Source organism: Equus quagga, chromosome 6 (assembly GCF_021613505.1).
Source record: "Equus quagga isolate Etosha38 chromosome 6, UCLA_HA_Equagga_1.0, whole genome shotgun sequence".
Taxonomy (NCBI): Eukaryota; Metazoa; Chordata; class Mammalia; order Perissodactyla; family Equidae; genus Equus; species Equus quagga.
The window spans coordinates 60,577,672-60,595,630 of NC_060272.1; the positions used below are offsets into that span (position 1 = coordinate 60,577,672).

Genomic DNA, 17,959 nt, shown 5'->3' on the forward strand with positions numbered 1-17,959 from the left:
CTTTAAAGGTTTGGTAGGATTGTGGCTTTCTTGGAGATGCTTGCTTGAAGGGAAGCCATTCTTGCTTCAGGCATGGCAATGGTGTAGAAGTAGGAAAATGCAGTGTGTGTGTTTGGGAACATGAGTGTTCCACTTAGGCTCGACTGTGGAGCATGTGGGAATAGATTGAGCCTGGACAAGGGAAGGCTTTGAGTTTAGACTTCATTTGGTAGGCAAGGGGGAAGTGGAATTGCATTGACAGGGCCACACTACCAATTGCTTTTGCAGGTATGTTGTTTGAACAGACTAGATGCATACAGTTCTGTTGCCATGGTCCAGGCAAACAGAATGAAAGTCTGAACTAGGGAGATGGATATGGAAGGCTGGCAGTGGTGTAAGATGGCTGACTGAGAACCGTGTAAACCATGGAAGCAGGAAGTAGAACCCCATAGCCGTAGATGAGAGCATTCCTTAGTCCTAATCTACCCCGAGCAAATAACTCCTCTGTTCTTTTCCTTGTGCTCTTTATTGTAGATTTACCTGCTTTATTCTGTATGGAGGTATGGATCTGTCAATCCAAACATTTGTTAAATAAAATTATCCTGCCTTAGGGAGGGAGTAAGGGACCTGTAACTCAAAACAGAACTTTAATGTTAGTTTATCAATTTAGTAAACATTTATTAAATATCCGTTAGGTACCAGATAAGGGGTAAATCTTTTGTCTACCATGAATTACTGTCTAGCCACGCATGGTAAACTCTTAAGGAGGGTGTTAGTTCCAGACCCTAATTCCTGCATTATAAAGAGGTTCCGACCTACTTAGAAACCTTTCCTCGCTCGCTGTCCCCCTCCTCCTTTTTTGCTTTCTGTCTCTTTCTGTATTGTTACTTTTTACTTGAATACTGAGCATCTTGCCAAATTGCTCAGAATAAGTAAATGACTTTTATGTATGATAATTGTCATGTTCAGGTTGTATTTTAACATTTTGTGAGTTTATATATTTTGAACATTCACTAATTCAGCAAGAATTAGGTTTGATGATTATTGTTTATAATGTTGTAAATCTATTCTTAAAGCAGCTCAGTTTTACTGTTTAAAGATTTCTCTAAAATGTAACGTACCCTTTCAGAGACTATTTTCCTCATATTGTATACTTTTTTTGTAGGTGTCAAGAAATAAAACCAGAAGAAAGAAGTATGATTTTTGTGACAAAGTGCCCGTGTGACGAGTGTGTACCTTTAATTAAAGGTGCAGGCATAAAACAAATCTATGCAGGGGATGTGGACGTTGGAAAAAAGAAGGCAGACATCTCTTACATGAGGTTTGGGGAACTTGAGGGTGTTAGCAAATTTACAGTAAGTAGATACACATTTTTTCAAGTATACTTTGTATTTTGTTGTTAGGTACCCTGTTGCATATTTTGAATTAGTGATTTCCACCCTTTTAAAGAGTTTCAACAAATTATTATTGTTGAGTTTATGTTTATGTGCAAGCATTTACCTCATTACAAATATTCAGGTTAGGATCTCTGCCTAATGAACTTCCATCTCTGTAGATAGTTGTGCATTGACCTTACAGATCCTGACTCAGTAGGCTCTTTGGCGTCATCTGGTGGCTAACAAGAGAAACTCCCTGAGCCACCTCCACCCTCCCTGCCTGCCTGGTTTGGTAGAGGTGAAAATCGTCTAAGATTAACAAAGGCAGAGAGACACAGGCTCACACCACATGTTTCTTACGAGAAAAATCAGAAAAAAGTAAAAGGGATTAATATTTGATGTTTCAAAAAAAGGACTGAGGTAGTTCATGGAAAACTCAGAACTTTAACTCTTTGTACTTTTTTACTATTTAGGTTTTTTTTTTTTTTAAGATTTTATTTTTTCCTTTTTCTCCCCAAAGCCCCCCAGTACATAGTTGCATATTTCTCATTGTGGGTTCTTCTAGTTGTGGTATGTGGGACGCTGCCTCAGCGTGGTTTGATGAGCAGTGCCATGTCCGCGCCCAGGGTTTGAACCAACGAAACACTGGGCCACCTGCAGCGGAGCACGAACTTAACCACTCGGCCACGGGGCCAGCCCCTTACTATTTAGGTTTTTAAAAACCTTTTTCTTTTTAGAAACAATCTCAAGCGTACAGAAAAGTTACAAAAACGCTACAAAGAACTTTTCTTTTTCAGAAACATTTGAGAGTAAGTTGTTGACATGATACCAGATCTCTCTGGTGTAATAAATACTTTATTGTGTACTTCCTCCAACGGTATGTTCTCCTACATAACCACGATACAACCACCAAACTTGGGAAATTATCATTGATACGTTACTGCCTTTAATCCGCAGCTGCCACTCAAGGTTCACCAGCTGTCCCAACAATGTTCTCTGTAGCCAAAGGATCCTATCCAGAATCATATGTTGCTTTTTAATGATAATCCTGACATTTAATGTAACATTTGTGTACTGGAATTTGCAGTGGGTACAAAAGGCATATAACACAACTGTTTATAAATTTCAGCTTTACATTCCTGTTTCAGTCCAGGGTGCCTGGAACATATAAGACACCTAATAGATATTTATTCAAAAATATGTGTATATTTAAAATATTAAAACTATAACAACATACTATCTAGTTTCTATGTGTGTTTGAAGTATCATAAACTTTTACCCTTTTTATTTTTGTCATGTATTTTTGGTTTTTTATTTCCCATTTTATTTAAAGCTTATCACAGTTTTAAGGGGCGGGGCACTGAAAGAAGGGAGAGGTGGGAAGGACGCCTCTTCTGTAAAACTAAACAAAAGCTTCCATCCAGCTAGTCAAAGAGAAATCTCCAGTCCTGTTTTTGTTTTCTGTCTCTTCATTCCTCCTGAAGAGCGGGAAGAAACAGATTTTTCAGATTCTCTTTGCAAAGATTAAGGGACCTAGCTCTTTAGGACTGTGAGTGACAGCTTAAGTAAATTCTGAAGTGTCTTGCTCACTGGTGGATTTTTGGTAGCTGTTCACTTATTAAGAGAATGAGGAGATCATAAGAATATAAGATAGGGCAAGGGAAGCAGAAGGAGACAGGAGGACAAGGGGAGTGAAGGCCCCTCCAGCAGAGATGGGATACAGAAACACCTGTCGGGCCAAGACCCGCCCAGGTACACGTGGTTTTTCCCTGTACTCCTTCCGATGAAGTTTAGCTCTCCACCCTCCCCTCCTGTCCCTCTCTGGCTTGGCTTGAAATATTATGTAATAATTTAAACTACCTAGTTAGCTAAACACCTAGGTTTTTTCTTTTTAATTATTTTATTGAGGTCACGTTGGTTTATAACAATGTGTAAATTTCAGATGGACATTGTATTTCAGCTTCTGTATAGCCTGCATTGTGTTCACCACCAAAAGTCTAGTTTCCACCCATCACCATACATATGTGCCCCTTTTCCCCTTTTGCCTTCCCTCCACCCCTTCCCCTCTGATAATCACCAATCTTTTTTCCTTATCTTTGTGTTTGTTTATCTTCCACATACGAGTGAAATCATATAGTATTTGTCTTTGTCTGACTTATTTCGCTTAACCTAAAACCCTCAAGGTCCATCCATGTTGTCACAAATGGCAAGATTTTGTCTTTTTTATGGCTGAGTAGTATTCCATTGTGTGTGTGTGTGTGTGTGTGTGTGTGTGTGTGTGTGTGTATACACACACCGCATCTTCTCTATTTATTCATCTGTAGAAGGGCACTTGGGTTGCTTCCACATCTTGGTTATTGTGAATAATGCTGTGATGAACACAGGAGTACATAAACACCTAGTTTTGTAAGTACCAGTAACTAATATGAACTAGTATTTGTTTTACATTTGAATTTCAATTTTAGACTGTCAAAAGTAATATCAATAAGTAGTATATAATAATATATATAATATGATATATCAATAAATAGTAGTGTCAATAAACTTGATGTTTGTTTTTAAGATTAAAGCAAATTGAAATTAATTTTGTTTGAAAGCTTTTTGCTTTTCTCTTTGAAATATTACCACAGACCTTGAGATAAGTGGTCTTGTTCTGTGGGGTTGTTGCAAATTAGGCTAGGAGTGGGCAACAGTATTTCCAAGAATAGATTTTGCCAGTGTAAATCCATGTCCATTTACTCAAAAACTCTCATTTTTTCTATTTAATACATGTGAATTTTTCTCTATTAGGTCGTATTACTTTTTTTATCGCAATTACAAAAGTAATACATGCTCATTGTAAAGAACTAGGAAAATTTTTAAAAAACAGATATCCCACAACTCATAGATATCACTGTTAACCTATTGCTGTGTTTTCTGTGTCATTGAAAATTCTTTAAAAATAATTTTTAATAATTGCACAATATTCCAACCTATAGATAGAAATTATTTAATCATTCCCCTCTTATTGGACACCTAGATTGCTTCTAAGTTTTTACAGTTAGAAATAGTCTTTTTATGAATATCCCTAAATGTAAATTCAGGATTATTGGTTTTTGCTTTAACCAAATTAATAGAATTTAGTACTTTGACATGTTTTGAAACATCTCTGTAAGTCCTTTTTTTCCCCTTGTGCTAACCCTAACCATCCCATTTCTATAGATGACAGCCAGTTCTAGACGTCTTCCCTTTCCAAGGACTTTTTTACACGTGGTAAAATGTTTGTCTTGTATTTTACCCCCCACAAAAGGCCCATGATCTCACTAGTTTATCTGATGCACTAACTGACACTGATGGCAGAGGCTCCCAGGTCCTGCACAATCAATCGTGTCTTTCTGGAGATAGTGTCCCAGTCAGGCCTTTGTGGCTGAGTCATTAGGGATTCTAATGACAGGGATTTCTACGCAAGTAAGAAAGGAAGGGCTGTGCTGTGAGATCCTAATTACACTCAGTTTTTCTTGTCTGCTGCTCCAGGCTTCTCTGTAATAATCTGAGAATATTGAGTCTTCCTTATTTATTTCTGAATGGTCGAGATGGAAAACTATAATCAGAGGAGATGTGATATGATGTGATAAGATAAGATATGATATATAGTATGATATATAAGTAACAGTATATATTGTATAGCTATATTAAAAGGCAAGATAATCTTGATCATATTTTCCTTCTTTAATATAAGATTCTGTAGGACCTAGAGATAGAATATGATGTCGTGGAAATTCTATAGTATTGGACATGGGCAAACCCAGGTTCTAATTCTATTGCTGCCTTTAGTTACTGTGTAACCTTGGGCAATTCACTATACTTCTCTAGTCTTCTACTTCCTTACCTGTAAAATGAAGGTAAAGGATCTTTAGAGTTCCTTCCTTCTCTAAGAATATTGAATCTGATACCAGAAGTCACATCATTCAAGGTTGTTATTAGGGCCTCGTTGGTATGGACATGTTAACTCTTTTTTCAAGCTGTTCTGATATTTGAAAGTAGGGTGCTGAAATGCTGTTTATTAAATCCTTCTTAAACACATAAATAAAACATTTGTGCCCTTTTGCAGTGGCAGCTGAATCCATCAGGAACTTGTGTTCTTGAACAAAATGAGCCTGAAAGCAGAGAGAGTAAGTATTTACTAGTCCTTTATTGAGGTTCGCTTTGTCCCTAAGAAGGAGCACATAGTGCATTTCACTGTCGGGTGCTGGAAGTTGTTGTGGTCGTAGATGGAGCGTATGCTTTCTGCAGGTTAGATTTTTACTCTTCAATTCGTTCACAAACATTTGTGTGTCTACTGTATGCTAGGTGTGATAGAAAGTGCTGGTTAATAATTAGCCCTATAGAATCTGTAGTTTAGTGCAAATAATTATGTACAAATTGAATTTATAAAACAAATTTATGGGAAACAGTAAACAACGATGTTCTTCCATACCAAAGCGAAGCTTCTTGGCCGTTTAGAAAGGAAAAATGTCTATAATTAATACAAATGGATCTAGAGCCAAATTATGAGGATATGTACTTATCATATATTCTTATTAAAGTCAAATTTGCTCAGGTTGGTCAGAGAATGGAAATGTTCTGCTTATTTGAATAATCTAATTAACTGTCATCACAGCTACCATAAATGAATTACTAGTCTTCAAGCTTTATTAGTTGCATATTAACACAGATATTTTAAATGTAATATAATCTTTGGGAGATCTTGCAATTCCTTAGGCACATAATTTTGAATATTATTTATTGCTGTATGATATTAATTAAAATATTAGCTATGTTATCTTTCTGTTTGGATTCTGGGCAAGTGGAAGTTTAGTATAATAAGTAAACATCTTTATAATAGCAATGCTTGAATTACCCTGAAAAATCAGAAAATATAAAAGTCTTTATGAAAATAATTTCTATGCAAGTAGCTTGATTTTCTGTGTTCTGAATTAGCTTTATTTTATTCAAGTGGTAAATTTTTTATTTTCAATCTGGAAAAAAATACATATCCACTCCATCTTTTTTCTTAAAAATTTATCACGAGAAAAGTGAAGGGAAAAAAGGAAAGAAAAAAATATATATGAGTCTGATTAAAGAATGTGTGTTCAATAACACTGTTTGAAGGAGTCAATTAATAATTCGCTGTTGTTAGGGAAGGGACATAAAAAGCACTAACCATAAAAAGATGAATTAATTTATCTATGTTAAAATTAAGAATATCTGTTCATCAAAAGATACGATTAACAAAGTACAAAGACAAGCCATGGAATAGGAGATATTTGCCACTTACAGTCAGCAGAGGGCTTGTATCCAGGATTTGTTCTGATCACTACGGAAACGGAAGGTGTGCTGTGGCTAGAAGGCCTGAGATTGGAAGGGTTGCAGTTGGGAGGGGCTGAGGAAGGCTTCTGCTTGGCTGGCAGTGTTTTATTTATTGACCTGGGTGATGATTAAACGTATGCTCGCTTTGTGACTGTTCATTGAACTGCAAGTTTATGTTTTGTATGTATTTCTGAACAAGTGTTTTCTATCAATAAATAATATCCCTATCTCTTTTTCAATTTTATAACAGCTTTATTGAGATGGAATTCATATATCACAAATTTGCCCTTTCAGAGTGTAGAATTTACTGGTTTTTAGTATAGTCACAGAGTTGGGCAACCATCACCACAATCTAATTTCAGAACATTTCCATCATCTCAAAAAGAAACCTCTTACCCATTTGTAGTCATCCCCATCTTCTCCTACCCCCAGCCTCATGCAACCACTAATCTACTTTGTATTCTGGTCATTTCATATAAATGAAATCATATAGTATGTAATTCCTTTCCAATTTTGGATTCAGCCGAGAAACAGACACAGGAATCAGACAGATGAAGGTTAAAATACCAGCTTTATAGCTAGACTGGCGCTTGACCTTTGACCAAATCAGGCTTTACAGTATTTGTCCTTCCTTACCTCTCCTAACTACCCCGCTCCACCCCAACCAATCTAGACCTTGAAAAGGATGCTCAAGGGAGAGTCTGTCCAGCTCTGAGGGGACATGATACACAAAAATCCATTCCATATGAATTAAAGACTTAAGTGGAAAGGTAATTTTGGGGCATTTTTTTTATTAAGATTTTATTTTTTTTAGAGCAGTTTTAGGTTCACAGAAAAATTGCGGGAAACAGAGAGGTCTCATATACCCCCTGCTCCCACATGTCCCTCTCCTCCCCCATTATCAACATTCCTCACCGGAGTGGTACATTTGTTACAACTGAAGAACCTACATGGACACATCATAATCACCCAAAGTCCATAGTTTATATTCCAGTTCACTTCTGATGTTGTACTTTTTATGGCTTTGGACAACTATATAATGTCATGTATCCGTCATTATGGTATCATAGAGTATTTTCACTGCCCTAAAAATCCTCTGTGCTCCACCTATTCATTTCTCTCCTTTCCCCAACCCCTGGCGACCACTGATTTTTGTTTTTAACCATAGTTTTGCCTTTTCCAGATGTCACATGGTTGGAATCATACAGTATATAGCCTTTTCAGATTGGCTATTTTCTCTTAGTAATATGCAGTTAAGGTTCCTCCATGTCTTTTCATGGCTCCATAGCTCATTTCTTTTTAGCACTGATTCCATTGTCTGGTTGCACCACAGTTTATTTATCCATTCACCTGTTGAAGGACATCTTGGTTGCTTCCAAGTTATGGCAATTATGAATGAAGCTGCTATAAACATCTGTGTGCAGATTTTTGTGTGGATATAAGTTTTCAGCTCCTTTGGGTAAATGCCAAAGAATGCGATTGCTGGATCATATGTTAAGAGTGTATTTAGTTTTGTAAGAAACCATCAAACTGTCTTCCACAGTGACCATCCCCACCAGCAATGATGAGAGTTTCTGTTGTTCCACATCCTTGTCAGCATTTGGTGTTGTCAGTGTTCTGGATTTTGACCATTCTAATAGACATGTAGTGGTATCCTATTCCTGTTTTAATTTGCATTTCCCTGATGACATATGATGTGGAGCATCCTTTCATATGCTTATTTGCCATCTGTATATCTTCTTTGGTGAGGTGTCTGTGAAAGTCTGTGGCCCATTTTTTAATGGGGTTGTTTGTTTCCTTATTGTTGAGTTTTAAGAGTTCTTTGTATCTTTTGGATAACAGTCCTTTATCAGATGTGTCTTTTGCAAATATTTTCTCTCAGTCTTTGGCTTACCTCCCTATTCTCTTGACTTTGTCTTTTACAGAGCAGAAGTTTTTAATTTTAATGAAGTCCGGTTTATCAATTCTTTCTTTCATAGATTCTGTCTTCAGTATTGTATCTAAGAAGTCATCGCCACACCCACAGACATCTAGGTTTTCTCCTATGATATCTTCTAGGAGTTTTATAGTTTTGCATTTTACATTTAAGTATGTGATCCATTTTGAGTTAACTTTCATAAAAAGTGTAACGTCTGTGTTTAGATTCATTTTTTGGCATATGAATGTCCAGGTGTTCTTGCACCATTTGTTGAAAAGACTATCTTTGCTTCATTGTGTTGCTTTTGCTCCTTTATCAAAGATCAGTTGACTGTTTTTGTGAGGTTCTATTTCTGGGCACTGTGTTCTAGTCCATCGATCTATTTGTCTATTCTTTTGCCAGTATTACACTATCTTCATTACTGTAGCTTTATAGTAGGTCTTGAAGTTGGGTATCAGTCCTCCAACTTTGCTCTTCTCCTTCAATATTGTGTTGGCTATTCTGGGTATTTTGCCTTTCCATATATACTTTAGAATAATTTTGTCAATATCTACAAAAACTTACTGTGATTTTGATTGGGATTGCATTGAATCTGTAAATTAAGTTGGGAAGAACTGATATCTTGACAATATTAAATCTTTCCATCTATAATCATGGAATATCTCTCCATTCATTTATTTCTTTGACTTTGTTCATCCGAGTTTTAGCATTTTCCTCATATAGATCTTATACATATTTTGTTAGATTTATAACCAAGTATTTAATTTTTTTGGATACTGATGTAAATGGTATTAGGTTTTTAATTCCAAATTCCACTTGTCCATAGCTGGTATATGGGAAAAAGATTGACTTTTGTATATTAACCTTGTATCCTGTAACCTGGATGTAATCACTTATTAGTTCCAAGAGGTTTTTTGTTGATTCTTCTGGATTTTCTACATAGATTGTCATATCATCTGCGAACAAAGACCGTTTTATTTTTGCCTTCCCAATCTGTATACCTTTTATTGCGTTTTCTTGTCTTATTGCATTAGCTAGAACTTCCAGTACATTATTAAGAAGGAGTGGTGAGAGGGAGCATCCTTGCCTTGTACCTGATCTTAATGGGAAAGCTTTCAGTGCCTCACCAATATTTATGATGTTAGCTGTAAGGTTTTTTGTAGATACTCTTTATCAAACTGAGGAAGTTCCCCTCTGTTCCTAGCTCACCACGAGTTTTTGTCATGAATGGATGTTGGATTCTGTCAAATACTTTTTCTTCATCTGTTGATGTGATCCTGTGATTTTTCTTTTTTAGCCTGTTGATGTGATAGATTACATTAATTGATTTCCAAATATTGAAACAGCCTTGCATACCTAGGACAAATCCCACTTGGTCATGGTGTATAATTCTTTTGATATATTCTTGGATTTGATTTGCTAATATTTTGTTGAGGATTTTTGCCTTGATGTTCACGAGAGATATTGTTCTGTAGTTTTCTTTTGTTGTAATGTCCTTGTTGGGTTTTGGTATTAGGGTAATGCTGGCTTCATAGAATGAGTTAGGAAGTATTCCCTCTGCTTCTATGCTCTGAAAGAGATTGTAGAGAAATCATATCATTTCTTCTTTAAATGTTTGGTAGAATTCACCAGTTAACCCATCTGGGCTTAGTGCTTTCTGTTTGGGAAGGTTATTAATTATGGATTCAATTTCTTTAATAGATATAGGCCTATTCAGATTGTCTGTTTCTTCTTGTGTAGGTTTTGACAAATTATATCTTTCAAGGAATTGGTCCATTTCATCTAGGTTATCAAATGTGTGGGCACAGAGTTGTTCATGGTATTCCTTTATTATTCTTTTAATGTCCATAGGATCTGTAGTGATGTCCCCTCTTTCATTTCTGATATTAGTAATTTGTGTCCTCTCTCTTTTGTTCTTGGTTAACCTGGCTAGAGGCTTATTAATTTTATTAATCTTCACAAAGAACCAGCTTTTGGTTTCATTGATTTTCTTTATTGATTTCCTGTTTTCAATTTCATTGATTTCTGTTCTAATTCTTACCATTTCTTTTCTTCTGCTTATTTTGGATTTAATTTGCTCTTATTTTTCTAGTTTCCTAAGGCAGAAACTTAGATTATTGATTTTAGATCCTTCTTCTTTTCTAATGTATACATTCAGTACTATAAATTTCCCTCTCAGTGTTTCTTTCACTTCATTCCACAAATTTTAATAAGTTGTGTTTTCATTTTCATTTAGTTCAAAATATTTAAAAGTTTATCCTGAGAGTTCTTCTTTGAGGAAGATTAGCCCTGACCTAACATCTGCTGCCAATCCTCTTTTTTTTTTTTTTTTTTGCTGAGGAAGACTGGCCCTGAGCTAACATCCATGCCCATCTTCCTCTACTTTATATATGGGACACCTACAACAGCATGGCTTGCCAAGTGGTGCCATGTCTGGACCTGGGATCTGAACCAGTGAACCCCAGGCCGCCGAGAAGTGGAACATGCGAACTTAACCGCTGCACCACTGGGCCAGTCCCGAGATTTCTTCTTTGACTCATGTGTTATTTAGAAGTGTTTTGTTTGATGTCTGTGAATGTTGGGATATTCCAGTTATCTTTCTGTTATTGATTTATAGTTGAATTATGTTGTGATCTGAGAGCAGACATTGTATTATTTCTGTTCTTTTAAATTTATTAAGATGTGTTTAATGGCCCAGAATGTGATCTATCTTGGTGAATGTTCCAGGTGAGGTTGAGAAGAATGTGTATTCTGCTGTTATTGGATGAAGTAGTTTATGGATGTCAGTTATTTCCAGTTGATTGATGGTGCTGTTGAGTTCAACTATGATTCTACTGATTTTCTGCCTGCTGGATCTATCCATTTCTAATAGAGGGATGTTGAGGTCTCCAACTATAATAGTGGATTCATCTGTTTGCCTTTACAGTTCTATTAGTTTGTGTCTCATGTACTTTGATACTGTTTTTAGGCAGATAATCATTAACAATTATTATATCTTCTTGGAGAATTGACTCCTTTATTATTCTGTACTGCCCTTTTTTATCCCTGATATTAATTATCCCTGAAATTAATATAGCTACTCCTGGTTTCTTTGACTAGTGTTACCATGGCATATTTTTATCCTTCCATTTACTTTTTTTTTTTTTTTTTTTTAAAGATTTTATTTTTTCCTTTTTCTCCCCAAAGCCCCCTGGTACATAGTTGTGTATTCTTCGTTGTGGGTTCTTCTAGTTGTGGCATGTGGGACGCTGCCTCAGCGTGGTCTGACGAGCAGTGCCATGTCCGCGCCCAGGATTCGAACCAACGAAACACTGGGCCGCCTGCAGCAGAGCGCGCGAACTTAACCACTCGGCCACGGGGCCAGCCCCGATCCTTCCATTTACTTTTAATCTATCTATCTATCTCTATATATCTTTATATTTAAAGTGGGTTTTTTGTAGACAACACATAATTAGTCTTACTTTTTATCCACTCTAACAATCTCTATCTTTTTATTGGTGCATTTGGACCATTGATGTTCAAAGTGGTTATTGATATAGTTGGATTAATATCTACCATTTTCATGACTGTTTGCTATTTGTTGTCCTTGTTCTTTGTTCCTATTTTTGTCTTGCGTTTTTTTCTGCCTTTTTTGGTTTTAATTGAGCATTTTATATGATTCTGTTTTTTTTCTTTCTTAGCATATTGGTTATACTTCTTTTTTTGCTTTTTTAGAGTAAAAGAAAGGGTGTGCAATATACATTACAATTAATCCAAGTCAACTTTTCAATATCACTATACCACTTCAAGGGTAGTATGAGTACCTTGTAATAACAAAATAATGCTAATTCCTCCCCCCCCAGCCCTTGTATCATTGTTGTCATTCATTTCACTTATATATCAGCATACATAAGCACATAAATGTATATACAAACATACATCATTGAATACATTGTTGGTATTATTAATTTGAACAAACTGTTATCTGTTAAGTCAACTAAGAATAAGAAAAATAAAGTTTTTATTTGACTTTCACTTATTCCTTCTTCAGTGCTCTTCTCTACGTTATGTAGATCCAAGTTTCTGACCTATATTCTTTTCCTTCTCTCTGACGAACTTCTTTTAACATTTCTTGAAGGCAGGTCTATTGGCAATACATACCCTCGATTTTTGGTTTTCTGAGAAAGTCTTTATTTCTCCTTCTCTTTTGAAGCATAATTTCACAGGGTACAGAATTCTAGGTTGGTGGGTTTTTTCTCTCAGTATGTTTCACTCCACTCTCTTTTTGCTTGTGTGGTTTCTGAGAATTCAGGTGTAATTCTTATCTTTGTTCATCTATAAGTAAGGTGTTTTTTTCCTCTGGCTTCTTAACGGATTTTTTTTTCATCTTTGATTTTCTCTAGTTTGAAAATGATACACCTAGGTGTGGTTCTTTTGGCATTTATTCTGCTTGCTGTTCTCTGAGCTTCCTGGATCTGTGGTTTGGTGTCTGACATTAATTTCTTCTGTTTCTCTCTTTCTTTCTTTCTTCTTCTTCTGGTATTCTCATTGTGCATATGTTACACCTTTTGTAGTTGGATATTCTCTGCTGTTTTCTTCAGTCTTTGTTTTCTTTGCTTTTCAGCTTTCTAGGATTCTATTGATCTATTCTCTAGCTCAGAGACTCTTTCCTCAGCTGTGTCCAGTCTGCTAATAAGCCCATCAAAGCCATTGTTCATTTCTGTTACAGTGTTTGTTATCTCTGGCATTTCTTTTTGTTTCTTCCTTAGGATTTCCATCTCTGCTTACATTGCCTATCTATTCATGCATGCTGTCTACTATGTTCATTAGAGCTCTTAGCATATTAATCATAGGTATTTTAAATTCCCAGTCTGATAATTCCAATATCCCTACCATGTCTGGTTCTGATGCTTGCTCTGTCTCTTCAAATTGTGTTTTTTGCCTTTTGGTATGCCTTGTAATTTTTTTCTTGATAGCCAGACGTGGTGTTCTAGGTAAAAGGAACTGCTGTAAATAAGCCTTAGTAATGTGTAGTGAGGTGTGGGAGGAGAGTTAGCATTCTATGGTTCTTTGATTAGGTCTCAGTTTTTTAGTGAGCTTGTGCCTCCGGGCTGTGAACTTCACAAGTGTCTCTCCATTTTCTTCTCCCCTCTTAAGTGGGACAAGATGAGTAGAGTGGGCTAGAGTTGGGTATTTCCCTTCCCCCAGGTCAGTTAAACTCAGATAAAACTATAGCAGAATAGATCTGGGTTAACTAGTTTCCCCTGAGGATAGGCCTTGTTAAAAAGAGCAAAGGACTCTAGCATATTTCAGAATGGTTCCTCCGCCCCCCAGAAGTGTGAGGGGATTTTTCTCCAGTATTTACTGTGAAGACCTGGTCAAGCTCCTGGCAGTACCTCTTACAGTATTGTGGGGACCCCCCCATGACTGGGTCCACACTGACCCTCCAGCAATTCATCAGTCATGGTTCAGGTTTCCCTACCCCAGCCCTCGTTCTCAGAGTGGTTTCTACTCATGAGTCTGCTCTGCTGAGCCGCGACTCCCTGTATTCGCCTGTCTGCCTCTCCAGTTGTGGGGGCTGGGCTTTACCTCTGTCCTTCCCTCTCTTGCAGATCCAAGAAGAGTTGTCGATTTTCAGTCTGAACAGCTTTTTCTTGTTGTTAGGACTGTGTGGCAACTTCCGAGCTCCTTGTATGTGGAAATAGAAACCAGAAGTTCAGTGACTTTTTTTTAAGTTTTGGAAGAAAATATTCAATATTTTTATGACCTAGAGTAGAAAGGAAACCTTACACAGGATGCAAATAATGCTGACCATAAAAGAAAAGATTGAAAAATTAGAATACATTAGAAATAAGGACTTTTCTTTTCCAAAAGACATAATAAAGTGAAAGACCAGCTATCCATTGGAAGAATATAATTTTCTACACATGACAATGAATTGGTTTCCAGAATATAAAAAGAAGTCCTACAGATTGATAAGGGAAAAAAATTTACTAGAGAAGGATTAAAAGATAGTTATAGATATTTCACAACAGAAGAAACACAAATGTATAATAAACACATGAAAAAATGCTCAGCCTCATTAGTAGTCAGGGAAATGTAAATTAAGATCACATTGAAGCAATGTTTTACACCATTAGAGATGCAGAATTAAAGTTTGCCAGCACCAAGTGCTAGTGAGGATGTGGATCATTAGGAATTTCTTTTTTTTCCCAAAGACTGGCACCTGAGCTAACATCTGTTGCCAGTCTTCTTTTTCTTCTTCTTCTTCTCCCCAAAGCCCCCCAGTACATAGTTGGATATTCTAATTGTGGGTCCTTCTAGTTGTGGCATGTGGGACACCGCCTCAGCATGGCCTGATGAGCAGTGCTGTGTCTGTGCCCAGGATCTGAACCAGCGAAACCCTGGGCTCCCAACGTGGAAGGTGGGAACTTAACCACTCAGCCATAGGGCTGGCCCAGGAATTTTTATATATTGCTGATTGTACTTAAAATTTATACAACCACTCTGGAAAACAATTTAATATCTTTGGAAAGCTGAACATGCATGTACTCCATGACACAGCAATTTGACTTCTAAGTATATGCCCTAGAAAAACTCTTGCATCTTGTATAAAAGACAGAGAGGAGCCAGCCCGTAGCTGAGTGGTTAAGTTTGCATGCTCTGCTTTGGCAGCCCAGGGTTTCATCAGTTCAGATCCTGGGCATGGACCCAGCACCGCTCCTCAGGCCATGCTGAGGTGGCGTCCCACATGGCACAACTAGAAGGACCCGCAGCTAGAATATACAACTATGTACTGGGGAGGCTTTGGGGAGAAGAAGCAAAAAAAAAAAAAGATTGGTACCAGATGTTAGCTCAGGGCCGATCTTTAAAAAAAATGAGAGACAAATAATTCATTGCAGCATGTTCTTAAAAACAAAAGCTAGAAATAACGGAAATGTTTATCTCTGGAGATTAGGTAAAAATATTATGGTGTATTCCCACAGAGGAATATCATATAGCCATGAAAAATAAATGAACTACATCTACATTCTTAAACATGGGTGGATCTTAGAAGTATAATGTTGAATGAAAAAGTCAAATTGCAGAAGACTAAATACATTATGATACAATTTCTATATAAAGTTCAACAAGAAGCCGAATAGTGTATTGTTTAGTTTTATGGTAAAATTATTTCTAAGAAGTAATGGAATGATAAACACAAAATTCAGGAGAGTGGTTACCTCTAAAAGAGGGTAAAAGAGGGAGGGGATAAGCTTCGAGAGTACGCAGGAAGTGAAAATGTTCTAGTTTTTGGGTTGGGTCGTAGGTTCTTGAGTGTTCATTTTATTATTAGACTTTAAAACTCCCATCTGTATTACATGTATTTTTTTTTTAATGTTTCAAATATCACATAATAATATCAGAGAGAGAGGCTTTCCAGATCTGCCTCCAGAAGGCAAGGCTGCGCCCTGATCCAGGTCCCTCTGACTAGGAAGACAGAGCACAGCGGAACACACGGGCTTGGAGGGCAGCAGGGCCCTGGAAGGGCGGGAAGCAGAGGGCCAGGAGGAGCCTTTTGGGGGTGATGGATTGCTCATCATCTTGACTCTAGTGATAGTTTCTCAGAGTGTGCTTGGGTCAAAACTCATCAAATTGTACACTTTAAACATGCACAGTTTATTGTACCAATAAAGCTACTAAAATCAAAAGACGGGAAGAGGTTGGAGCCGAGCCCTTCTCCCGCCTGACCGATGGGACAAGTCTGTCTTCCTCCCAGGGAGGAGTGCGGGGGTGGCGGACCACTTCCTCCTGCCCCGCAGAAATTCCCTCCTCTCCTTGGAGGATGAGGAGGTGCGTTTTGCTTCTTCCAGCCTAATCACAGTAATGACTTTTCCCCAAAAACGTTGTGTGAATTGTTGGCTATACACTGTTGAGTGAATCCACTTTTTAAAAGGTCAGATACGATATTACCTGAGTGAATCATCTAGAATCTACTCTCCAACAGTTGAGAATCTTAAGATAAAGTAAAATGGATGTTCCTTTTCAATAACTAAAGCATTATTTTGACCTTACAACGCATATGACTTTAACAAATGCCCGCGGTTTTGAAGGGAAGTTTTCCTGACGTTGAGCTCTTCTTGGACGCTTAGACGGTGTGTTGAGACCTGAGGCCCCGGATGAAGAGCAGCACCAGAACAAGAAGCTGCGTCTCGGAAAACACTGAGAAGTCCCGTCTACACCGGAGTGAAGGCCTCGAGACTTTTTGTTGTACTTTTTAAATTCAGCCTGGTTAACTCAGAAAATAAGGATGGATTTTGTGAAGAATTGAAAAATTTTTTAAGGATGCTAATTTATTACTAGCATATGAGTGATGTTAATAAGAATATTTTTATTTTAGATTTATTTTTGTGTTTTCCAGATGATAGTGCTATGTTCTTTTATTACACTAAATGGGGTTGCAATAGTGTAATGAGACCAGTTTAGTTGCCCATGGGAACTGATTTCTCCTTGTCTTAGCCTTATATTAGCCAGTGTGAAAGAGACTGGGTCACTGGAAGTCACATCTCAGCAGCGAATTGCACGCTTTTTAAGTAGTGATTCCTTTGGGTTATGAAGGTGATAATTCTGCTCCAGGGAAATAAGTGATGACTTCGCCTTCTTAAGTCAGTGTGTGGCTCATCGAAAGTACACATTTATACCCAAAGCTTTTAATAATCAAAATTTACTTCATTAGAATTGAATCCTAAAAATGAAGTTGGTGGCCCTGGTCTCCATTATAAAAGTATATTCCTAACAAAGTTATTAATTTTTCTTAAATCTTTCAATATGTAGAAATCACAATGATTTTGGACTCGGATGTTATATTACTGATTTGGGGTAGTAATAGGAAGAGAATATTATTCTGAGACAATATTACTATTTGATATCACCGACCCTTGAAATCACTAACAATGATTCTCAAATTTGGGTATGATGTTAACAGAGAAGACATACTTTAATCTGGAACATTGAAACTACCTTTTGAATTCCATTCGTAAATGCTGCCCGTTTTTCCCTCCATATAATTAACACAGAGTGTCTCATGGCTTTGAATGGAAGGCCTTTTAAAAAGTTTGCAAACCTTAAGAATACTAAAAATCTTGAAAGTAAACATTGGGGTCAATTCAGTTACATTCTAAATTGCGTTTTGTGAGTCCTCTCATTTTTATTTGCTGAGAAACTTGCAGAAGATTAGTCCAAAGATGGAGGTACCTGTTTTCTACTTTCCTGGAGTTAGTGAGGAGTTGCATGGCCCGTGGCTCCCAGGCCTGGGGTGTGACGTCCTGAGGAATGGCTCCCCTGACCGTGGAGAAGTGATCAGCTTTGCCTCTGCTCTTGTCCTCTTCCTTTCCATGGC

The 17,959-nt window shown here is 37.1% G+C and overlaps 1 protein-coding gene across 2 annotated transcripts in view; it reads left to right on the forward strand.

Moving 5' to 3' along the window:
• CDADC1 (cytidine and dCMP deaminase domain containing 1) overlaps positions 1–17,713 on the forward strand; it is a 48,298-nt gene extending 30,585 nt beyond the window's left edge. Inside the window, exons 8-10 of one of the 2 annotated variants that reach the window (XM_046664362.1) lie at positions 1,145–1,334; positions 5,446–5,506; positions 16,674–17,713. In XM_046664362.1, the coding sequence (XP_046520318.1) occupies positions 1,145–1,334; positions 5,446–5,506; positions 16,674–16,687 (265 nt within the window). In that variant the 3' untranslated portion in view covers positions 16,688–17,713. The remainder of the gene's footprint in view (positions 1–1,144; positions 1,335–5,445; positions 5,507–16,673) is intronic. The other variant, XM_046664361.1, reaches the window with a different exon arrangement.
• The last annotated feature ends 246 nt before the right edge of the window (positions 17,714–17,959 follow it).